General features: G+C 39.9%; 1 protein-coding gene across 3 annotated transcripts in view; it reads right to left on the minus strand.

Moving 5' to 3' along the window:
- The window catches only part of npl (N-acetylneuraminate pyruvate lyase (dihydrodipicolinate synthase)), a 39,966-nt gene extending 26,622 nt beyond the window's left edge, over window positions 1-13,344 (minus strand). Inside the window, exons 1-3 of one of the 3 annotated variants that reach the window (XM_048602108.1) lie at window positions 13,127-13,343; window positions 4,654-4,721; window positions 4,494-4,567 (exon numbers count right to left, since the gene is read on the minus strand). In XM_048602108.1, coding sequence (XP_048458065.1) covers window positions 4,494-4,567; window positions 4,654-4,721 — 142 coding nt within the window. In that variant the 5' untranslated portion in view covers window positions 13,127-13,343. Of the gene's footprint in view, window positions 1-4,493; window positions 4,568-4,653; window positions 4,722-13,126 lie in introns of all 3 variants that reach the window. The other 2 variants (XM_048602109.1, XM_048602111.1) reach the window with 2 other exon arrangements.
- Between the last annotated feature and the right edge of the window lie 4,156 nt (window positions 13,345-17,500).

A 17,500-nucleotide genomic window follows, 5' to 3' on the forward strand; every position in this document is an offset into this window, starting at 1 on the left:
AGTACAAAGATGGCAGCGGCAGAGTAGGACACTTTAGATGGAGCTTGTTTGCTCTGTCCCTCTTTATTTCTTTCCCTATTTTTATTCCTCCTTCTCCTGGGCATGGACTCCCAGCATCCGACCTCCCAGCCCAGCGGGGCAATCTCTCAGTGGCCAAGCGTGGCAGTCTCTCAACAGTACGTGGCCTCAGCGTGGACTTCTGGTCTCGAGGTGATTCCTCAAAGTGCAGTCCCACCATGGCTAAATACTTAAGACTGTAATGTTTGAACTTTGTTTTATTTCTTCATTTCTAATTTAAAACTAAGAAGGTCTACAATATGCAATTTTAACCTTAATTTGCATGTTTTACGCTATACTATAATTACTGCAATGTTTAACTTTGTTTTCTTCTTTCTAACTTGTTCTTAAGGTTCTGTACCCAGGTACTTGTACTCAAGATGACACCTTATGTGGCGACATTATACACTTAACTGTACTCCTGTACATTTGTATTTGAGTACATACGACAATAAAATCAAATCAACAGAATTGGAACTTGTAGCTAGGCAGTGGTACTCACATGCATCCAGTGCTTGTATGTAGAATGATAAGACTGCAAATTGTTGAAAGGAGAGCCTTAAGGAGTTGGAAGGTTGAATTGGGGGTAAGGTTTTGAAAATGCTCGAGTTACACTGCAAGGACAACATAAATTCTTCACTTGGGCCTGGGAGTCGGCACTAGAAAGTGGTTGCCTTGAAAAGTAAGGCCAGGTGAGCACTTATACTGTTGAATTAAAGTTAAAAAAATGATCTTTAGTTTCAATTAATAGGATAAGGAACAAGGTGAGGTCCCTGGCCATGTTTTTCCCAAGGACCTCAGATGTGTGTATGTGGCACTGACTTTCACATGAAGAAGTCAATGCATCAGCACATAAGTGTGCACAGGACCTCTGACTGGCTGCGCAGTTGTTGGGTTGTGCAGTTTTGAGGGAACATAGGTCAAAGGGAACATTTGAGGGGAGAGACAGATTTTTATTCAGTCACAGGTTGAAGGGTTATGGGGAGAAGGCAGAGATGAGATTAGCTAAGATCAGATTGAATGGCAGAGAACTACCTACTTCTGCTCCTATTTCTTATATTTTCATGATCTATAGCTTCTACAGCATCCAGCGCCTTAAAATGTCTCTTTAGATAATATCAAGTGAATCAAATTGGCAAAACACCTACACCTGTGATGCTGGAGAATTCAGCAAGAGGTTGAAATCAATCAATCATCGAAATGGTACCTTTTGACAAAAATGACTGCAAATGACGCAGTTTTGACTTCTGCACTGAAGTGCTTGGTCTTTCCATCTTTGAAGATGGGTATATTTGCAGAGCATTCCCCCTCTGTTAGTTATTTAACTGTCCACGATTCATGGTTGGATATGGCAGGACCATAGAAGGAAGATTTGATCTGTTCGTTGTGGTGTCGCTTAGCTGTCTATTGCTAAATACAGTAAATTACAATTGTATGTTTAGTACAAGTCCTAGATGGTCCCTGTTCACATGCTTTGGGCACTAATTGTTCGAAGAAGGTAGAAGTCTGGTTAGAATTTATCCAAAACTGGTGGCATGAATCAATGGAGGATCCTCAGGATTAGTTTGTTTACACCATGAAGAAAAAATTTAAACATGGACCTAAAGTCATTGGTGAGGCAAAGAAGTTAAGGAAAGCTTCAAACTTTAGGGGAAGAAAAACAACTATGCAAAAATGAGTGGCATGGTCAGATGACTGTTCAGACTATAAAGACCAGCAGACAACATCAAAAAGGTTAGTCAGGAGAAAGGAAATTAGACTATGAGAGGAAGTTACTGGGAATGTAAAAGCATGTGTTGCTACTGATATTCAAAAAGGAAAAGTGGAAGTATAACGAAAATTAATTGTAGGAATAAAAAAACAAAAAGAAAATGGCAGATAAAATAAACAACTACTTAGCTTCTGTCTTCACTATAGAGGATATTTTAAAAATTCCAGGTAATAGTTGTAAAGCAGGTGGTGAGATGGAAAGAGGAGCCTGGTGAAATTACAATCAATCAATCAGTGAAGACGTAACATGCAAACTGATGGACTTGCAGACAGGTAAATCCCTGGATCCTGATGATCTTATGCCTAGACAGTAGATGCACTGATGTTAATTTTCCAAAATTTGCTGGATTCTGGGGATGAAATATAACGCCTCTATTAAAGAAGAAGGTGTGAACCATAGGTCAGTTAGCTTGACATTATTGTGGGGGTGGGGGAGATGCTACAATCAACCATTAAGCAGGTTATAGGCATGCACTTCAAAAACTCAGCCTAGCCAGGAAAGATCAGCACGTTTCATAGAGGAATATTATGTATAACCAATTTATTGGAGTTCTTTGAAGGAATAATGTGCACAGGGAATAAAAGGGAGCCTGAAGTACTCTACAGTAATTTACACAGGGCATTTGATAAGCTGCCTTACAGGTTATCATGCAAAGTGGAATCGTGGAATAGTGGGTAACATACTTGCCTGGAGAAATTGCCTGTTTGACGAAAACAGTGTATGTATACGTGGGTCTTTTGCAATTTGTACATATAAATATTCTGCAATTTATGTTAATGACTTAGATAAGATCAAAGTCATCACTAAAACATACAAACTTCTTAGGGGGCTTGACAGGATGGATGTGGACACATTGCTTCCCCTTGTGGGAGAGTCCAGGACCAGAGGACATGATCTCAGAATACAGGATTGCCTAATTAAGAGATGAAGACAAATTTCTTCTCTCAGAGTAGTGTATCTGTGGAATGTTTTTTACCATACTGCAGAGTGCTTCAAGGTTGCATCATTAAGTATATTCAAGACTGAGATAAACAGATTTTTAATCACGAAGGGTGTACAGGGTTATGAGGAAAAGGCAAGAAAGTGGAGTTGAGTATCAGATCAGACACGATCTCTTTGAATGGCAGAGCAACCTTGATGGGCTGAATAGCCTAATTTTGTTGAAATGTCTTATGGTTTTACAGAATGGTAGATGACAGAAAAAAGGTAGCCAAGTAAATTGTGAAGACGACGCAAGGACGTTGCAGACTAATATAATTTGGTTCAGCAGGTGGACAATAACCTGTTGGCTTATGATGTGAGAAAATGTAAAGTTGTTTATATTGGCAGAAAGAAGAGGACTATATTACATAAATAAAGAACAACTGCAGAATTCCAAGTTGGAGGGATCTAGATACTCTAATGCACGAGTTACAGAAGGTTTGTAGAAAGGTACAGCAAGTAATTAAGAAAGCTACTGGAATGCTATCCGTTATTACATGAGGAATTGAGCATAAAAGAATGAATGTTACGTTTTGTCTATATAGGACTTTGATGCGACTACATCTGGAATATTGTGGGCAGTTTTGATTTCCTCTTTAAAAGAAAAGTTCCTATACAATGGTGGAGATTTAGAGGTGTACTAGTTTGATCCCTGTTGTGAGTAGATTGCCTTATGAGCAAAGGTTTGATGGACTAGGCTTGTTTCCACTGGAGTTTTGAAGAGTGAGTCGTGACTTGATTGAAGTGTCCAAGATCCTGAACAGTATTGACAAGGTCAATGTGGTAACGTTTCCTCATGTAGCTAGGCTCATTTTAAAACCAGAGCTCAGCCTTTTCAGGCAGAGCTGACAAGAACATTTCCTCAGCATGTTGTGCAACTTTGCCTCCACCAACTTCAGAACAGTGTCATTGAATACCTTGGCAGAGGTAGATATATTCTGGTTAGACAAAAGGTTATTGGAGGTAAATGGGAATGTGGAATCCGAATCAAAAACATATCAGTCATGACCTTTATGGAATGGTGGAACAGATTTGAGGGCCAAATGGTCTACTTTGGCTCCTGTTTCACATTCAAGTTACTCAACAGGTGGTCGACCGACATGGAATAAGATAAAAGTAAGGATGAATGAAAATAATTAGAAATGATATTTTGTCATGAAAGTATCACATTTTAAGACATTGTCTGCTTGCACTGTTCAGAACATGTTCAGCAATATGCAAATGAGGTTTATCAGGAACTAAAACATTTTAACGTACATTTGTCGGTGTTATTTGAGCATTATCAGTGATTTCATACAAAGTGAAAACTCTTCACAAAAGAAAATCAAAACACATCACGGGCAAACACTTTGGAAATGGGTAGACTCTGGGATAGTTGGGGCATGGAAAGAAAGGTGAAATGAAAATCTTTATTTTAAAATGTTCATATTCCAAAATAAGTTGTAAATAACTAAAACCTTACTTTTAAAAACAGTGCAAGAAAGGATCAAAAACCCATGTTTCAATTCCAATTTCTATAAAACAAACCGATACAGAGAGGAATCTGCAGTAAGTGGCAGCTTTGACTTGATATAATTTACACATGCTTTAACTGTCAGGAGAATTGTACGGTGTTACTGTTGGTGTGGAAGATTAAAAAAAAATGGATAAGAATAGTATCTGAAATTCTGGCATAAAAACTTACCAAAAATATTTTTAATCCCCTGGACTTTTACCAGATAATCAACATACTGACCAATTACAGACAGGTTTATTTCACTGGAAGACAAGAAAGAATTTTAGGCCAATGTGACAATAAGTAAGCAGGTGAACATTAGGTCTTAAGTAACACCAATCGTTCTTACTTTTCTTGAGTCATCGGTGTGAAGGTTGCTGCAACCAGACCACAAAGCTTGTTCATGGGTATTGCCATCTGAATGAAAAGAAACATACGAATTAGATATTCAGAAAATCTCAAAAATTGAACCAGCCAAGCTATGCATATTTCATACTATTTGACCAATGCATCATTGCAACTAGATCTTTCTGCCCACCTTTTTAAGAAAGGCATTCTCTCCCATGGTTGCCATGATGTTGTCAAAAAACAAGTTCAAACATCTTCCACATTAGCAAAAATAGAATTAGTTTTATTCCAGCATCTGTGATCTTTGAAGGGTTGTGATTATAAACTATATTAAAGTAAACCACATAGTTCATAAATGGACACTTCGGTGACATCAATAAAATACAGAACCGTTGAATGGATTTTGTACAAGAGGCAGTAATTTTGCATATCACATCTACAAACTCGCTACAAGAGCAACTCCACTTGGAAGATGTACTAAAAGATGCACCAGAGAGGTGAGGCTTTAGAATAGGCTGGAAATAAAATCAGCACATTATGGAAACATTCAGTTCTTTCAGCTACATCAGTTAAACCTGAAAAATAAAATGCAGGCTGGAGTATTTCCAGCATTGATTTTATTTCTAGATTTCAGTATCCACAGTATTTTCCTTTTGAATCCGAAAAACAACAGTTACTTTTCATTAGAATAAGCTCAAGACAGCTGATGTGGCATTTGAAATTATGAGGTGTCATGATAAGGTATTTCAAATGCCTTCCTGTGCTGTAAACTTCTACAACTTAGTGTGCGCAACTGCTATTTAGTTGAACCAGTTTTCTTCAACATATCACAAACAGTGAAACCATGGGTTCATCCTAACTTATTTTGCATCCTTAAAAAAAATTTACAATAAAGAGGGCAATTGACAGATTCCACCCCTCCACCACCCCAGTTTCAGAGAAGAACACAGGACAGGAGTCGGCCCTTTAGCCCCATACTTGCTCTGCGACAAAATGAGATCATCATTGATCAGCTACTTAAAATGCCCACCTCAGCCCTCATTTCCTGCTAACTAGGAAACTGACAGACTGAAGAAGGGTCCCGATCTGAAACATCAACTTCCCTACTCCTCTCATGCTGCCTGGCCTGCTGTGTTCGTCCAGCTCCATACTGTTAACTCTTCTGGCGTGTGCATCTATGCTCCTACAGACACATTATTGAAGTCACATAGAAATTGATCTTTAGGAATCACCTGAACTGACATGAACTTGCTTTTCTCAACTGCAAAAGTGTTTTAGCACCTTGTAGGAGTTGCAACTGCATTTTCAAACTGTGTACTCAGTCATAACTATCACTGAGCAACTTCCCTGAGCATGAATTTTTTAAAATATTTCTAAAAATTGATATTTCAGCTTCCACCTTATTCCTATCCTGTCTGTTCTGAGCTTTATTTTGATCTCTTAATACAATATTAATAACGCATTATAAACAATTGATTTTGCTTCCTGGTTTGCTATCTTCAAAAATCTTTAAATGCAATTCCTGGCTTAGCTGGTTTCTTGATGCTTGTTGTAGGGTGAGAAATCCCCTAGACTTGATGCCAGAAATCAAACAAATCAGGAAATGTGAAATTCATGCTATTAAAAATCATCATTTTTCTAGCTGACTTTGAAAAATGGAAAACAGGTCACTTTGCTGCTGACCATAACATTGAAAATGGTGAAATGGATTGGCGTCAATCTAGGTTAAATCACCCAAGTCATTACACTTCTCGAACAAACAGCCTGACTGTACAGGGTGGGACAAGAAGAAAAAAGCAACAGCGATCGTGACAGGGGATTCATTAATTAGTGTACCAGACAGACATTTCTATAGCTGCCAATCCAACTTCAGGATGATGCTGCAGCATTCCAGCGAAGCTCAACGCAAGCTGAAAGAACAACACTGCATTTTCCACTTGTGGACCCTACAGCCCTCCGGACTCAATACAGAGCTCAATAATTTTAGGGCCTCGACTCCTACATGCTAGCCCCCTACTCCACACACCAGGCCTTGTTACCACATAGCCTGCCATTACCACTGGCTGGGCAGTGATATTGATGAATGTTCTGAGATAAGAATCCCAGCTTATAGGAAATAAGTGAGCGTTCCTCGGACCTTGCTGAAAAATGTTCGCACTGAGCGGTGACTTTAGAATTCAAGCAAGATACGATCCTACGTGACTGTTATACAGCACATCATTCAAGGATTCCATGAAGATCTGATACTCATCACTGAAACAGTGTTGAAATTTTTTTTTCTTTTTAACTTATTCCTTAAGTGCCTCTGTGAAACTGGGAGTTACAATCAAAGAAGGTTGAGTTTGTCATAGACAATAATTAGACCACCGTGTTTGGCCTTGCTCTGCTAAATTTACAATATTAATAATAAACTTTACTTTTGTTTAAGCTATAAACTTGGTGTTTGAGAGCTGTTAGTAAAAGATTGGTTAGGAACAATTTTTGAAGGTCTTTCAATATTTTAATTTCACTTGCATATTCAGTAACAATGAGGCTGATTTACTTTGGCCTACTGTCACTGTGTCATGACAGCAGATGTAAATTTAGCAAATAGATTAGACATGTAAACTGAAGTGGTTTTCCAGATTTTTTTTTCATAGAATCCCTACAGTGTGGAAACAGGCCCTTCAGCCCAACAAGTCCACATTGACTCTCACAGCATCCCACCCAGACCCATCCCCCTATAACCCATCTAATCTACAAATCCCCTAAACACTAGGGGCAATTTAGCATTGCCAATCCACATAGCCTGCATATCTTTGGACTGTGGGAGGAAACCAGAGCACACCCACGCAGACACAGGGAGAACGTGCAAACTCCACCCAGACAGTCACCCGAGGGTGGAATCGAACCCGGCTCCCTAGCAGTATGAGGCAGCAATGCTAACCACTAAGCCAGCGTGCTGCTTCTAATTTACTGAAACCATTATGCCCTTTTGAATGTTTGTTTGTTTTTCTCTTTTTTTTTTAAAATAAGCACTTCCACCCTTTGATTTGGAGAGATTTTATTAATATACATCGTAAAATTTTTGTAGTTTTTCAGTGCTAGTTGAGAAACACATTGCAGTTACTAATAGATTTTTGTGCAATCTCAGCAAAAAAAAAAAAAACAACTCAGTCACAGAAATTCTGAAAAGTGTGCAATTTTTTATGTGGTCATTTAGTTACAGTTTTGTGCTAGAAATATTGTTCCACTGCAAAAGTTCGATGCTGCAGTCGTGGCTGTTTTGAGTCTTAATGTGTTACATGTCTCTTAAATGATCTATTCTCAGATTTGTTTACTTTTTTTACATTAATAGTCCTTGGAAATGTTATGTAAGTTTACTAATGCTAAGATACATGTGTGGTTGAGGACTATAGATGAGGCCTGGGGTATTGAAGACTAAATGATGTTGAACTTCTAAAACCATAAATATGCATGTGGGTATGTGAATATTGAAAATACATCAATTAATAACAGTGTACCCTTCAGAAAAAAAAGTTTAAAGCTAATGGGCAAATAAAGATCTGTTTGTGCTAGTGCATTTTGCCCAAAGAAGCATGACAGTTCTCTACCCAACAGACTGAAAATCAAGCCTCCCCCTTCTTGTTGGGCTACAACCTGGAGTCGTGTGGCTTGAATTTATCATCAAAAGTTCAAGTTGCAAATAGAGTACACAATGCCCCCCAATTTACTGGATTTTCACAACTAGCTTGATTGAATATGGAACAGGTTTCTGTACTGCACAAAAATTACAGAAACTCTGGCTACATGTAAACCAATTTAAACAGTTGGCATAGAACAGAGTAAATTGAAGTCCTAAACTCCTTATAACCCTTACCCACACACACATGGGAAAAAACACAGAGCGGAAAGACTGGAAAGACAATTCTGTAGGCAGTGTCCACAAATTTTGTTGAGTTGATCATTGCTGATCCAAACATAGGGCTGCACGGTGGCTCAGTGGTTAGCACTTCTGCCTCACAGCACCAAGGACCTGGTTCAATTCCAGCTTTGTGGAGTTTGCACATTCTGCCTGTGTCTGGGAGGGTTTCCCCTGTGCTCCAATTTCCTTCCACAGTCCAAAGATATACACATTAGTTGTATCAACCATGGGAAATGCAGGGTTACAGGGATAAGGGGCGATAGGTCTGGGTGGGATGCCCTTTTGGAGGATTGGTGGACTCAATGGTCAAATGGCCTGCTTCCAGACTGTATGGATTTTATAATTAACACAATCAGATGGTGTAGCAATGTGGGTGCATTAGAAAGCCAGTGAACCAAAACAAAAAACAAAAAGTACAAGACGTTCACGAGGCTTCAGATTGCCTTGTCCTCATTTAGTTGTCTCCTATAGTGGGTAGTTTCAAAGTGATACCTAGGAAGACAAATATAGTCTTTTTATCATTCAGTCATAAAATCTTATAGTACAGACATAGCCATTTGGCCCATAAATCTGTACTGCCAAAAATACAGCACTCCCTCCATTTTACTTCACTAGACCCATAGCCTTGACTATTAATGACACTTGAAGTGTGTATCCAAGTAATTTTACAGGTTATGGGGCTTCCTGCCTCAACTATTCTTCCAGGCAGCACATTCCAGACACCCTTCACTAGCTGGGTGAAAAAGGCTTCAAATCTCTTCTAAACTCCCTGCCTTTCAGCTTAACTTATTCTCCCTTGGTATTGATCCAACAGCTAAAGGGGAACAGTTTTCCATTCACCTTGACTGTGCCCCTTATATCTTATGCACCTCTACCAAGGATTCCTCCCCACCCACCCCCCAGCCTTTTCTGCTCCAAAGAAAACAGAGCTTATCCAGCTTCTCTAAGCTGAAATGCTCCATCATAGGCAACATCCTGACCAATCTCCTTTGCATACCCTGCAATGCAAACACATCCTTTTTTTCAAATCAGTGACCAGAACTGCACACTGTACTCTAGCTGTGGCCTAACCAAACTGCTCCAACACAATGTTCCAGCTCTTATAATCTATGCCATGATCGATAAAGGCAAGCATCTATTATGCTGCCTTATCTGCTCTATTAACTTGTCTGCCACCTTCAGAGATCTGTGGACTAACAGCTAGAGATCACTATTCTTCTGAGCCTCCTACTACCTTACTATTCATCAATTACTCGCTTATCTTGTTCCTTCCAAAGTGCATCACTTAAAATTTATCAGGGTTGAATTCCATCTGCTACTGATCTGACCACCCATTTAAATCCTCCTGTGACCTAACACCTTCCTCCTCACTGTTAACCATTGCCCAATCTTTGTGTCATCCTCAAACTTACTTATTGTCCCTCCCACATTGTCATCTATATCATTCATGATTGTCACAAACAATAACATACCCAGCACTGATCCCTTTGGTACACCACTGTACACCAAGTTCCAGTCACACAAATAGCCTTCTACCACCACCTGTCTTCTGTTGCTAAGTCAATTTTAGATCCAACTTGGATCCCATGAGCTTTTACCTTCCATATCAGTCTCCTATGTGGGAACTTGTCAAAGACCTTGCTGAAGTCCATATAAAGTATATCAACTGCCCTATCCTCCATCCAAACAGTCGGTCAGCTCCTCAAAATTCAAGCAGATTTGTTAGGAATGACCTTCCATTTACAATGCTAACTATCCCTGATCAAGCCTCGCTTCTCTAAACAGATTAATTTTCTGCTTGACTACTTTCTTCACTAATTTCCTTACTATTGATATTAGATTGCCTGGTCTATATCTACAACCTTTCTTTTCAGTGCACACACATTAGCTGTTCTTCAGTCCTCTGGCACCTCCCCTGTGACCAGGTAGGATTTAAAAATCTGTTTCTGTAATTTCCTCCCTCATCTCCCATAGCAGTTTGAGATACAAATCTCTTGGTCTGGATGGATTGTCTTTCTTTTAAATTGGCCAAAGCTTCCAATACTGCCATACTAATCAGCTGCTCAAAAACCTCTCAGTCCATCTTCTCAATCTTTATTGCATCCTCCCCATTGCAAGTTAAGACAAAGTCAAGTATTCCTTTAATACTCTACCACTGTCTTCTGGCTTCACACAGATTGCTCCCTTGGCCCCTAATAGACCCTACTGTTTCCCTGGTTATTCTCTATCCCTTGATAAAGAATAACTTGGGATTGTCACTAATCTTGCCCGCTGGCATTTTCTCATGTCCCATCTTTGGTCCCTAATTGCTTTCTCGAGTTTCCTGCTGTACTTTCGACACTCCTCTTGGGCCTCCATTGTGTTGTTTCCTTTTTGGTCCTGTTGTATGTATCTTTTAAATTTTGCTTTTTTATCCACTTAATATTACTGGATATCCAGTGATCTCTGGGCTTGTTATTCCTACACTTCCAACATGGGGGCTTGCTTCCCCCACTCTGTACCTTCTAAAGTCTAATTACCCCAAATAATATTGGGGTATTTGGAACCTCCTAATATAATTACCCTTTTTTTGGTTTCTGACTTAATGAATTGACTACGTATCTGCTCATCAATTGCTGGCTGACTGTTTGGGGATCTATAACACACTAACAGTATGGCTGCCGCCTTTTTATTCTTAAGTTCTACCCATAAAGTATAATTTTGATGACCCTTCCTTACTGCAGTAACTAACTGACTCCCTAATTAATTAATAATGTGATACCACCTCCACTTTTGCACCCTCCCTGAAGATCTTTTACCCCAGAAAGTTAGGTTGCCAGTCTTATCCCTGCCTGAACCACATTTCTGTGGCAACAAAAATATCGCAGTTCCATATGTCAATCCATACCCAACTCATGTCTCACCTCTAATATACCTGGATTTAAATGGATATCAGCTAGCCACACCATACTTCATTGTGACACAACATGGTTGAACTCGTTTTGCCTTGGTTCCTTTTAAGTTATGGTATAGTGCTAATGAATTCATGCACTGTGTCCCCTACTTCTTCTAAACTACTTTAAATTCCTCCCAACAGCACTAGCAGACCCTCTCGCAAGGATGTTGGTCCCATTCTGGTTCAGATGCAGACCATCCCCTTTGTACAGGGCCCAGTGATCCAGGAATCTAAAACCCTTTCTCCTGTACCACGGCTTGAGCCGTGTATTCATTTTTTCTATTCTCCTCTTCTGTGCTCACTAGCACGTGGCACCAGGAGTAATCCTGAGATTGTAACCAGGAAGGCAACACACCATCCTCAAACAAAAACAGAAGTTGCTGGAAAAGCTCAGCAGGTCTGGTAGCATCTGTTGGGAAAAAAAAAATCAGAGTTAATGTTTCGGGTCCGGTGACCCTTTCTCAAAGCTGATGGTAGCTGGGAAAACATTGGTTTATATGCAGAAAATGCAGCCCAGACTGGCTCTGTTTGGATCTGAACCAGGAGCACCCCTGCTTCTGGGCCATTTCTATTCCCATCGGACCAGATCCTTCCAGCACCTGACCTAACCCAACCCAATCACCCTAACAAAAACAAAGTTGCTGGAAAAGCTCAGCAAGTCTGGCAGCATCTGTGGAGGACAAAACAGAGTTAACGTTTCGGGTCCGGTGACCCTTCCCAATCACCCTAACCCTGACAGGCCCGGTTTCTCTAACCTACCCTAAACATTGAATTATTTACCTCACCACTCTGCCCCCTACCTACCTGGCACTTTTTTCTTCCCCACCCACTCACGTCATCCTAACCATCCCTCTAATCCGTCTCCAGCCAGCATCCTACTTACTTGAAACCCTGGCACTCTATACTCCGACTTCCCGGAGTACATAAGGTACATAAGGTAACTGTCAAAGTGCCTGTCACGATCTTTAAATTTCAGAACACAACAGCGGACTGTGAAAGGGAGATGTTTGCCGTCCTCTGACAGTTCTGCGATAAGAAAAAAAACGCAAGTATGGCTCCACATTTCCGATGGTGCCCTGAGCGGAACTGCCTCTCAGAAATAGAGAGTTCTTCTTTTCAAGTGGTAGGGATGCCCTTCAGTTTACCTTTCCTTTGACAATCTGGCTGAATATTTACCAATCGCTGAAAAAGAGGATACATTTTAATCAAAGCTTTTCACCTTTCGCTCATCGGGGTAATTCGCAAGAAATACTCATTTAAAATATTTATAATAGACAATGTTTTTAAGTCCCCATTATCAGCAATATGAAGTTACATATTAACCAATTACATCTACTACTGTGTTTTAGACTTATAACAATATCCCAAAACAAGTCTTATTTCGGGATTCGGACAACTGTAGTCTCAGCTAAAAAGTAAATGCAATAAAATGACGGGAGCAAAAGGAGGAACCAAGCCCCACGTGAACAACATCACGGGATTAAAATTCAGCCGACTCATCCATTCTGCAGGAATCATTAAGTAAACTCAAACAGGAGGAACAAACGAGTCGAGACAATTGTCAAGCGAGGAAGTTTGCAAATCCATTTCAACAGAGATCGCCGTATTTTCTATCGGGATAAGCTACCGAATTACCTTCAAGTTGGACTGTGATAGCAGCGACAAGCAGCGAGTAACAGCTTCGGCCAATCACGATACGTGCTCCTCTATCCTCCGGGCCTAACACACCGGCCTGGCCAAACGTTCCCTCTGGGACCCACACCAACAGTCAGATCGTTTACCACACACTGCAGACTACAACCACCGGGCCAGCAATTCCCTTTAACAATGACAAACACTGCGCATGTCCACACCCGTGACCACCCCATGATCACATGACTGACGCTTGCCACCCCGCCCACCACCCACAATGATCACGTGGCCGGCCAACGTCGGTGGGTGGAAGATGCACTTGACTGTCACTGCTCATGGTTGAGTGATGCAGCAAACGTTGGCCAGCACATGTTTGAGAAAACAAGGTGCAGGGCTGGATGAACACAGCAGGCCAAGCAGCAGAAGAGCAGAGAGGCTGACTTTTCGGGCCTAGACCCGTGTTTGAGAACTTATTTTTAAAAGTGTTTGTCCAATTGATGCAGCGGCAGGCAATCGTGTTTCCATGTAGACTTCCTGCAAGTAGCAAGTCTAGTTGTTTGTTGAGTAGTAGGTCCTCATTCAAGAACATGGAGCCACCCTGATGCCCTTGGTTGTAACTGAGCCTCTATTTTCATGGCCCGTTTTCAGGAATACCCCATAGAGTTGGTGGGGGGAAACGAAAACATCTTGCTGACAAATCCTCGGACGTGAACTTCTCTTCAGTCAGCAACCAAGATTTCTGATATGCCCATTGTCTAAGCACATCAACAGCCAGCATTTATGAACTGGGTGGAAGCATCTGTACTAACGCCCCCTGGATAGCTGAAGCCAAGAGGAATGCCTGCTGGTGTTCAGAACAGCTTGATTGGTAGAGGTTCTGGCAGGTCTCTTAATAAATGCAATACAAGTCACTCGCCGATTCTCTAGCTGGCAGGCAAGACCTTCACCAGTGGTGTAAGATTTGCCTCATGCATCAACTTATTTGAATACAAAGATACAGGCCAAGCATGTCTAGGACTCAAACTTTCGCCTCTGTAGTCTTCCAAGCTCTTCTCTTGTGACTCAGTGACTTTAACCAATTAACCCAATTGTGTAGTGATTTATTTTTAAGTAAATCATGTTCAAATAAGACTTTAAAATAGAAACAGCAATAAGGATACTGAGGTGGCAATGTTGATAAGTTTTATTTGAAAGAATGCTCATCAGTACAGATTTAAAATATTACAAATGATCAAGTGTGAAGAATTTGTGTGGTTAAGCCCTCTTAAATAGACAGACAGCAACTCAATACTATGAGCAAATCAGCACCTCTTTTGAGTAGACACACTTCTGTTTGCAAATAACTCAAATCAAAACAGAGGGAAAATACATACTTAAAGTCAAACAGTATTTTCTGACCTTCCATGGTTGATCAGACCACAAAAGTATAGCCCTGGAATCTCTTCAGCAACAATTCTTAGACCAGGTCCTTGTCTCTCCAGAATTACCAGTATACCACTTATCACAGGCCTGTCTTGGGCTCAAGGTTTTATCTTTGAAGTGGACATTATGTTATGTCAACTCAAGTTATTAGTTATTTTAATCTACCTGTTCAGACATGTTCTATTACACCTCTGGGGCAGGTGGGAATTGAACAGAGGTACTATTGCTGCACCATGAGTCTCTGTCAAGTCAAGGTATGTAGGAAGATATTCTGGATATTTTTTAAGCAACATGTTCAGATGTTTTAGTATGCACCTCTGGAGCAGGTGCAATTTAACCCAGGTCTAGAGGTACTACTGCACTACAACAGCTTGACTTTACAGGAACTATCAGCTCACAGTTGTTGCATCAATTTAATTAATCCTTAATAACATCATCTAATGATAATATCTTTGTTAAATGTGCAGTTTATGGCATATTTGTTTTTAAATAATCTGGATTAGATTGTGAATAAATGAGCCCAACCCTGAAGCCAGAACTGGACAGATCATGATTTTCCAAGCACTGACAAGCCATGGAACAATTCCCTTCGTCTAATCAGCATTTTTTTTTTTTTTTTAAAGCAGCTATGCATTTTCCATAAACTTAATTATGTAGTATTAGAAATCTGGTGCTTCCATATAATTATAATTCTAGTTAATATAATAAATTAGTCAGAATACATTTCTTAGATTTCTTGGTTTTGAGAAGCGTACCATGCCTTTTAAAGGCAAATCAACTTTTTTGCACATATTATCATACACCGCCATGGCTGGTAGGATTTGAGTCCAGACTGTCTGGCCCAAAAGAAGGGGCACTGCACAATGCCCAATTATAAAGTAAGCTGTTCAGACAAGTTATGACACACCTCCATGGCAGTGGGACTTGAACCCAAACCTGGCTTTAAATAAAACATGAAGATAGGAGGCTATGGAATCGATTATGGCCATGAAAACACGCCAATTTTTGGGAAAATTCATCTGGCTCACTAATGTCCTTCAGGGAAGGAAATCTGCCACCGTCACCTAGTCTGGCCTACATGTAATTCCAGACCCATGGCAAGTGTGGTTGACTCTTAACTGCCCTCTGAAATGACCTAGCAAGCCACTAAGTTCAAGGACAGCTCATCCACACTCAAAAGAACAAAAAAAAGTTAGTTAGTTACAAATGTGTAGACAACAAGTCTGCAGGAAGACACTTGTTATAATTAACATAGCTTCCTGACTATCAACTTATTTCAGAAAATATCAAATAAAAGATATCACTCTGCAAATGGTCAAATTCTGGGGGGAAAAACTAATACCCAAACTCACTCATCTTTCCTTCTGCACCTTCATTTTCTACTGTTCCCGGATACTTCCGGCCTTCTACAGAGAAGACAAATAAAAAAAACTGATTTATTCAAAGTCTCTGGCATTTGCTTTTTTGCCTTAAAATGTCTGCCACCGTGGGCTGCTGACAGAGATGCTTTAACAGAAATCAGAAACTTTTACCAACTCTCTGGTGAGGGCCCTGGTTAACATTTGCCACCGTCCAAAGCAAGAGATCGAAATTGGAAACTTAGTGGAATATGGACTGAATTCTGATTCTCTAGTGTTAAAACATAGGACAAAGTATGCTTCAAAGATAAAAGCTGTTAAATTTTAAACAATTGGTGTTCAGTCATCTTAGGCAAGTTATGTGAAGTTCAGAAACAATTAACTAGCAAATCCTCAAATTTATTGTTTATGTTAAACCTAATACTCAATAATTTGAAAAAATAACAATAAATTTAAATAACTTCCTACATTTCAGAAGTACCTAATTGACTTTAAAAAGTTTTGGGACATGTAGAGGTCATGAAAGGTGCAATATATTTTTATTTTGTGATAAAGTGTAATTACATGATATAGAAAGACCTGCAATTTTCATATGATAATCTAATCTACTTTCAATAACATTATTGCCACATGGCAAGACAAACTACAACAAATTCATATTCTTACTCCATGAGAAGAAAATGGCAGTTTTCATAAAAGGGAAACCAAGAATCTCTTTCTGGCATGTAAAGAGAAAGCAATGGTAAAAGGAAGGGTGGGTCCTATTAGGGACAAAGAGGGTACTATATCCTTAAGAGGTCAAGTGCAAGGCTGGAATGGTTAACATTTACTAACAAAGAATGCTGAAAAATTGTTAGAAGTGGAGATTGTAGAGATAAACAACTGGGAGAAAACTAATGGCAGGAAAAACAGAAGATGCTTTGCTTACAGTGAATAAGCCTACTGGTGCAGATACATGCCCAGACTTAAGGAAATGGGTGTTGAGGGAAAGGAACAACCTGCATCATTTGGAATTGTAAAGCATCTGTTCTCTCTCAAACCTGCTGTAAAGAAAGAAAAGTAACTCAAACATGTGAGCAACAGGTTACTCAAGCTATTTGACACTGCCATCATGCAAAGGCAATGTGAGTGAAAGAGTATTTTACACTAATGGAATGCAGCGGTCAACCTAAAACAACATTCTACATAGAATTCATTGCCACAGAAGGTTGTAGAGGCCAGGTCATTGTGTATATTTAAGACAAAGGTAGATAGGTTCTTGATTGTCAAGGGGATGAGGGGCCACACAGAGAAACCTATCAGACATGATTGAATGGTGGAGTAGATTCAAATAGACCAAACAGCCTAATTTCTGCTGTTATGTCTTATAGTCTAGGTACAAGAGTTCAGCAATGCTGTGCTGCTGCAATAGCAAGAACAGATACTATTTGTTCAAAATAATGCTTGATTGAATTAAGCAACATTTGCCTATGGTAATTTGTAATAAGCAGCATATCAACCATACTGAATCAACACCATGTTTGGAAAACCCTGAATAAAATATCCACAGATAGTAGGAGCTGGAGAATCTGAGATAACAAGGTGTAGAGCCGGATGA

This window comes from Rhincodon typus, chromosome 10 (assembly GCF_021869965.1).
Source record: "Rhincodon typus isolate 14 chromosome 10, sRhiTyp1.1, whole genome shotgun sequence".
In the NCBI taxonomy this organism is placed as follows: domain Eukaryota; kingdom Metazoa; phylum Chordata; class Chondrichthyes; order Orectolobiformes; family Rhincodontidae; genus Rhincodon; species Rhincodon typus.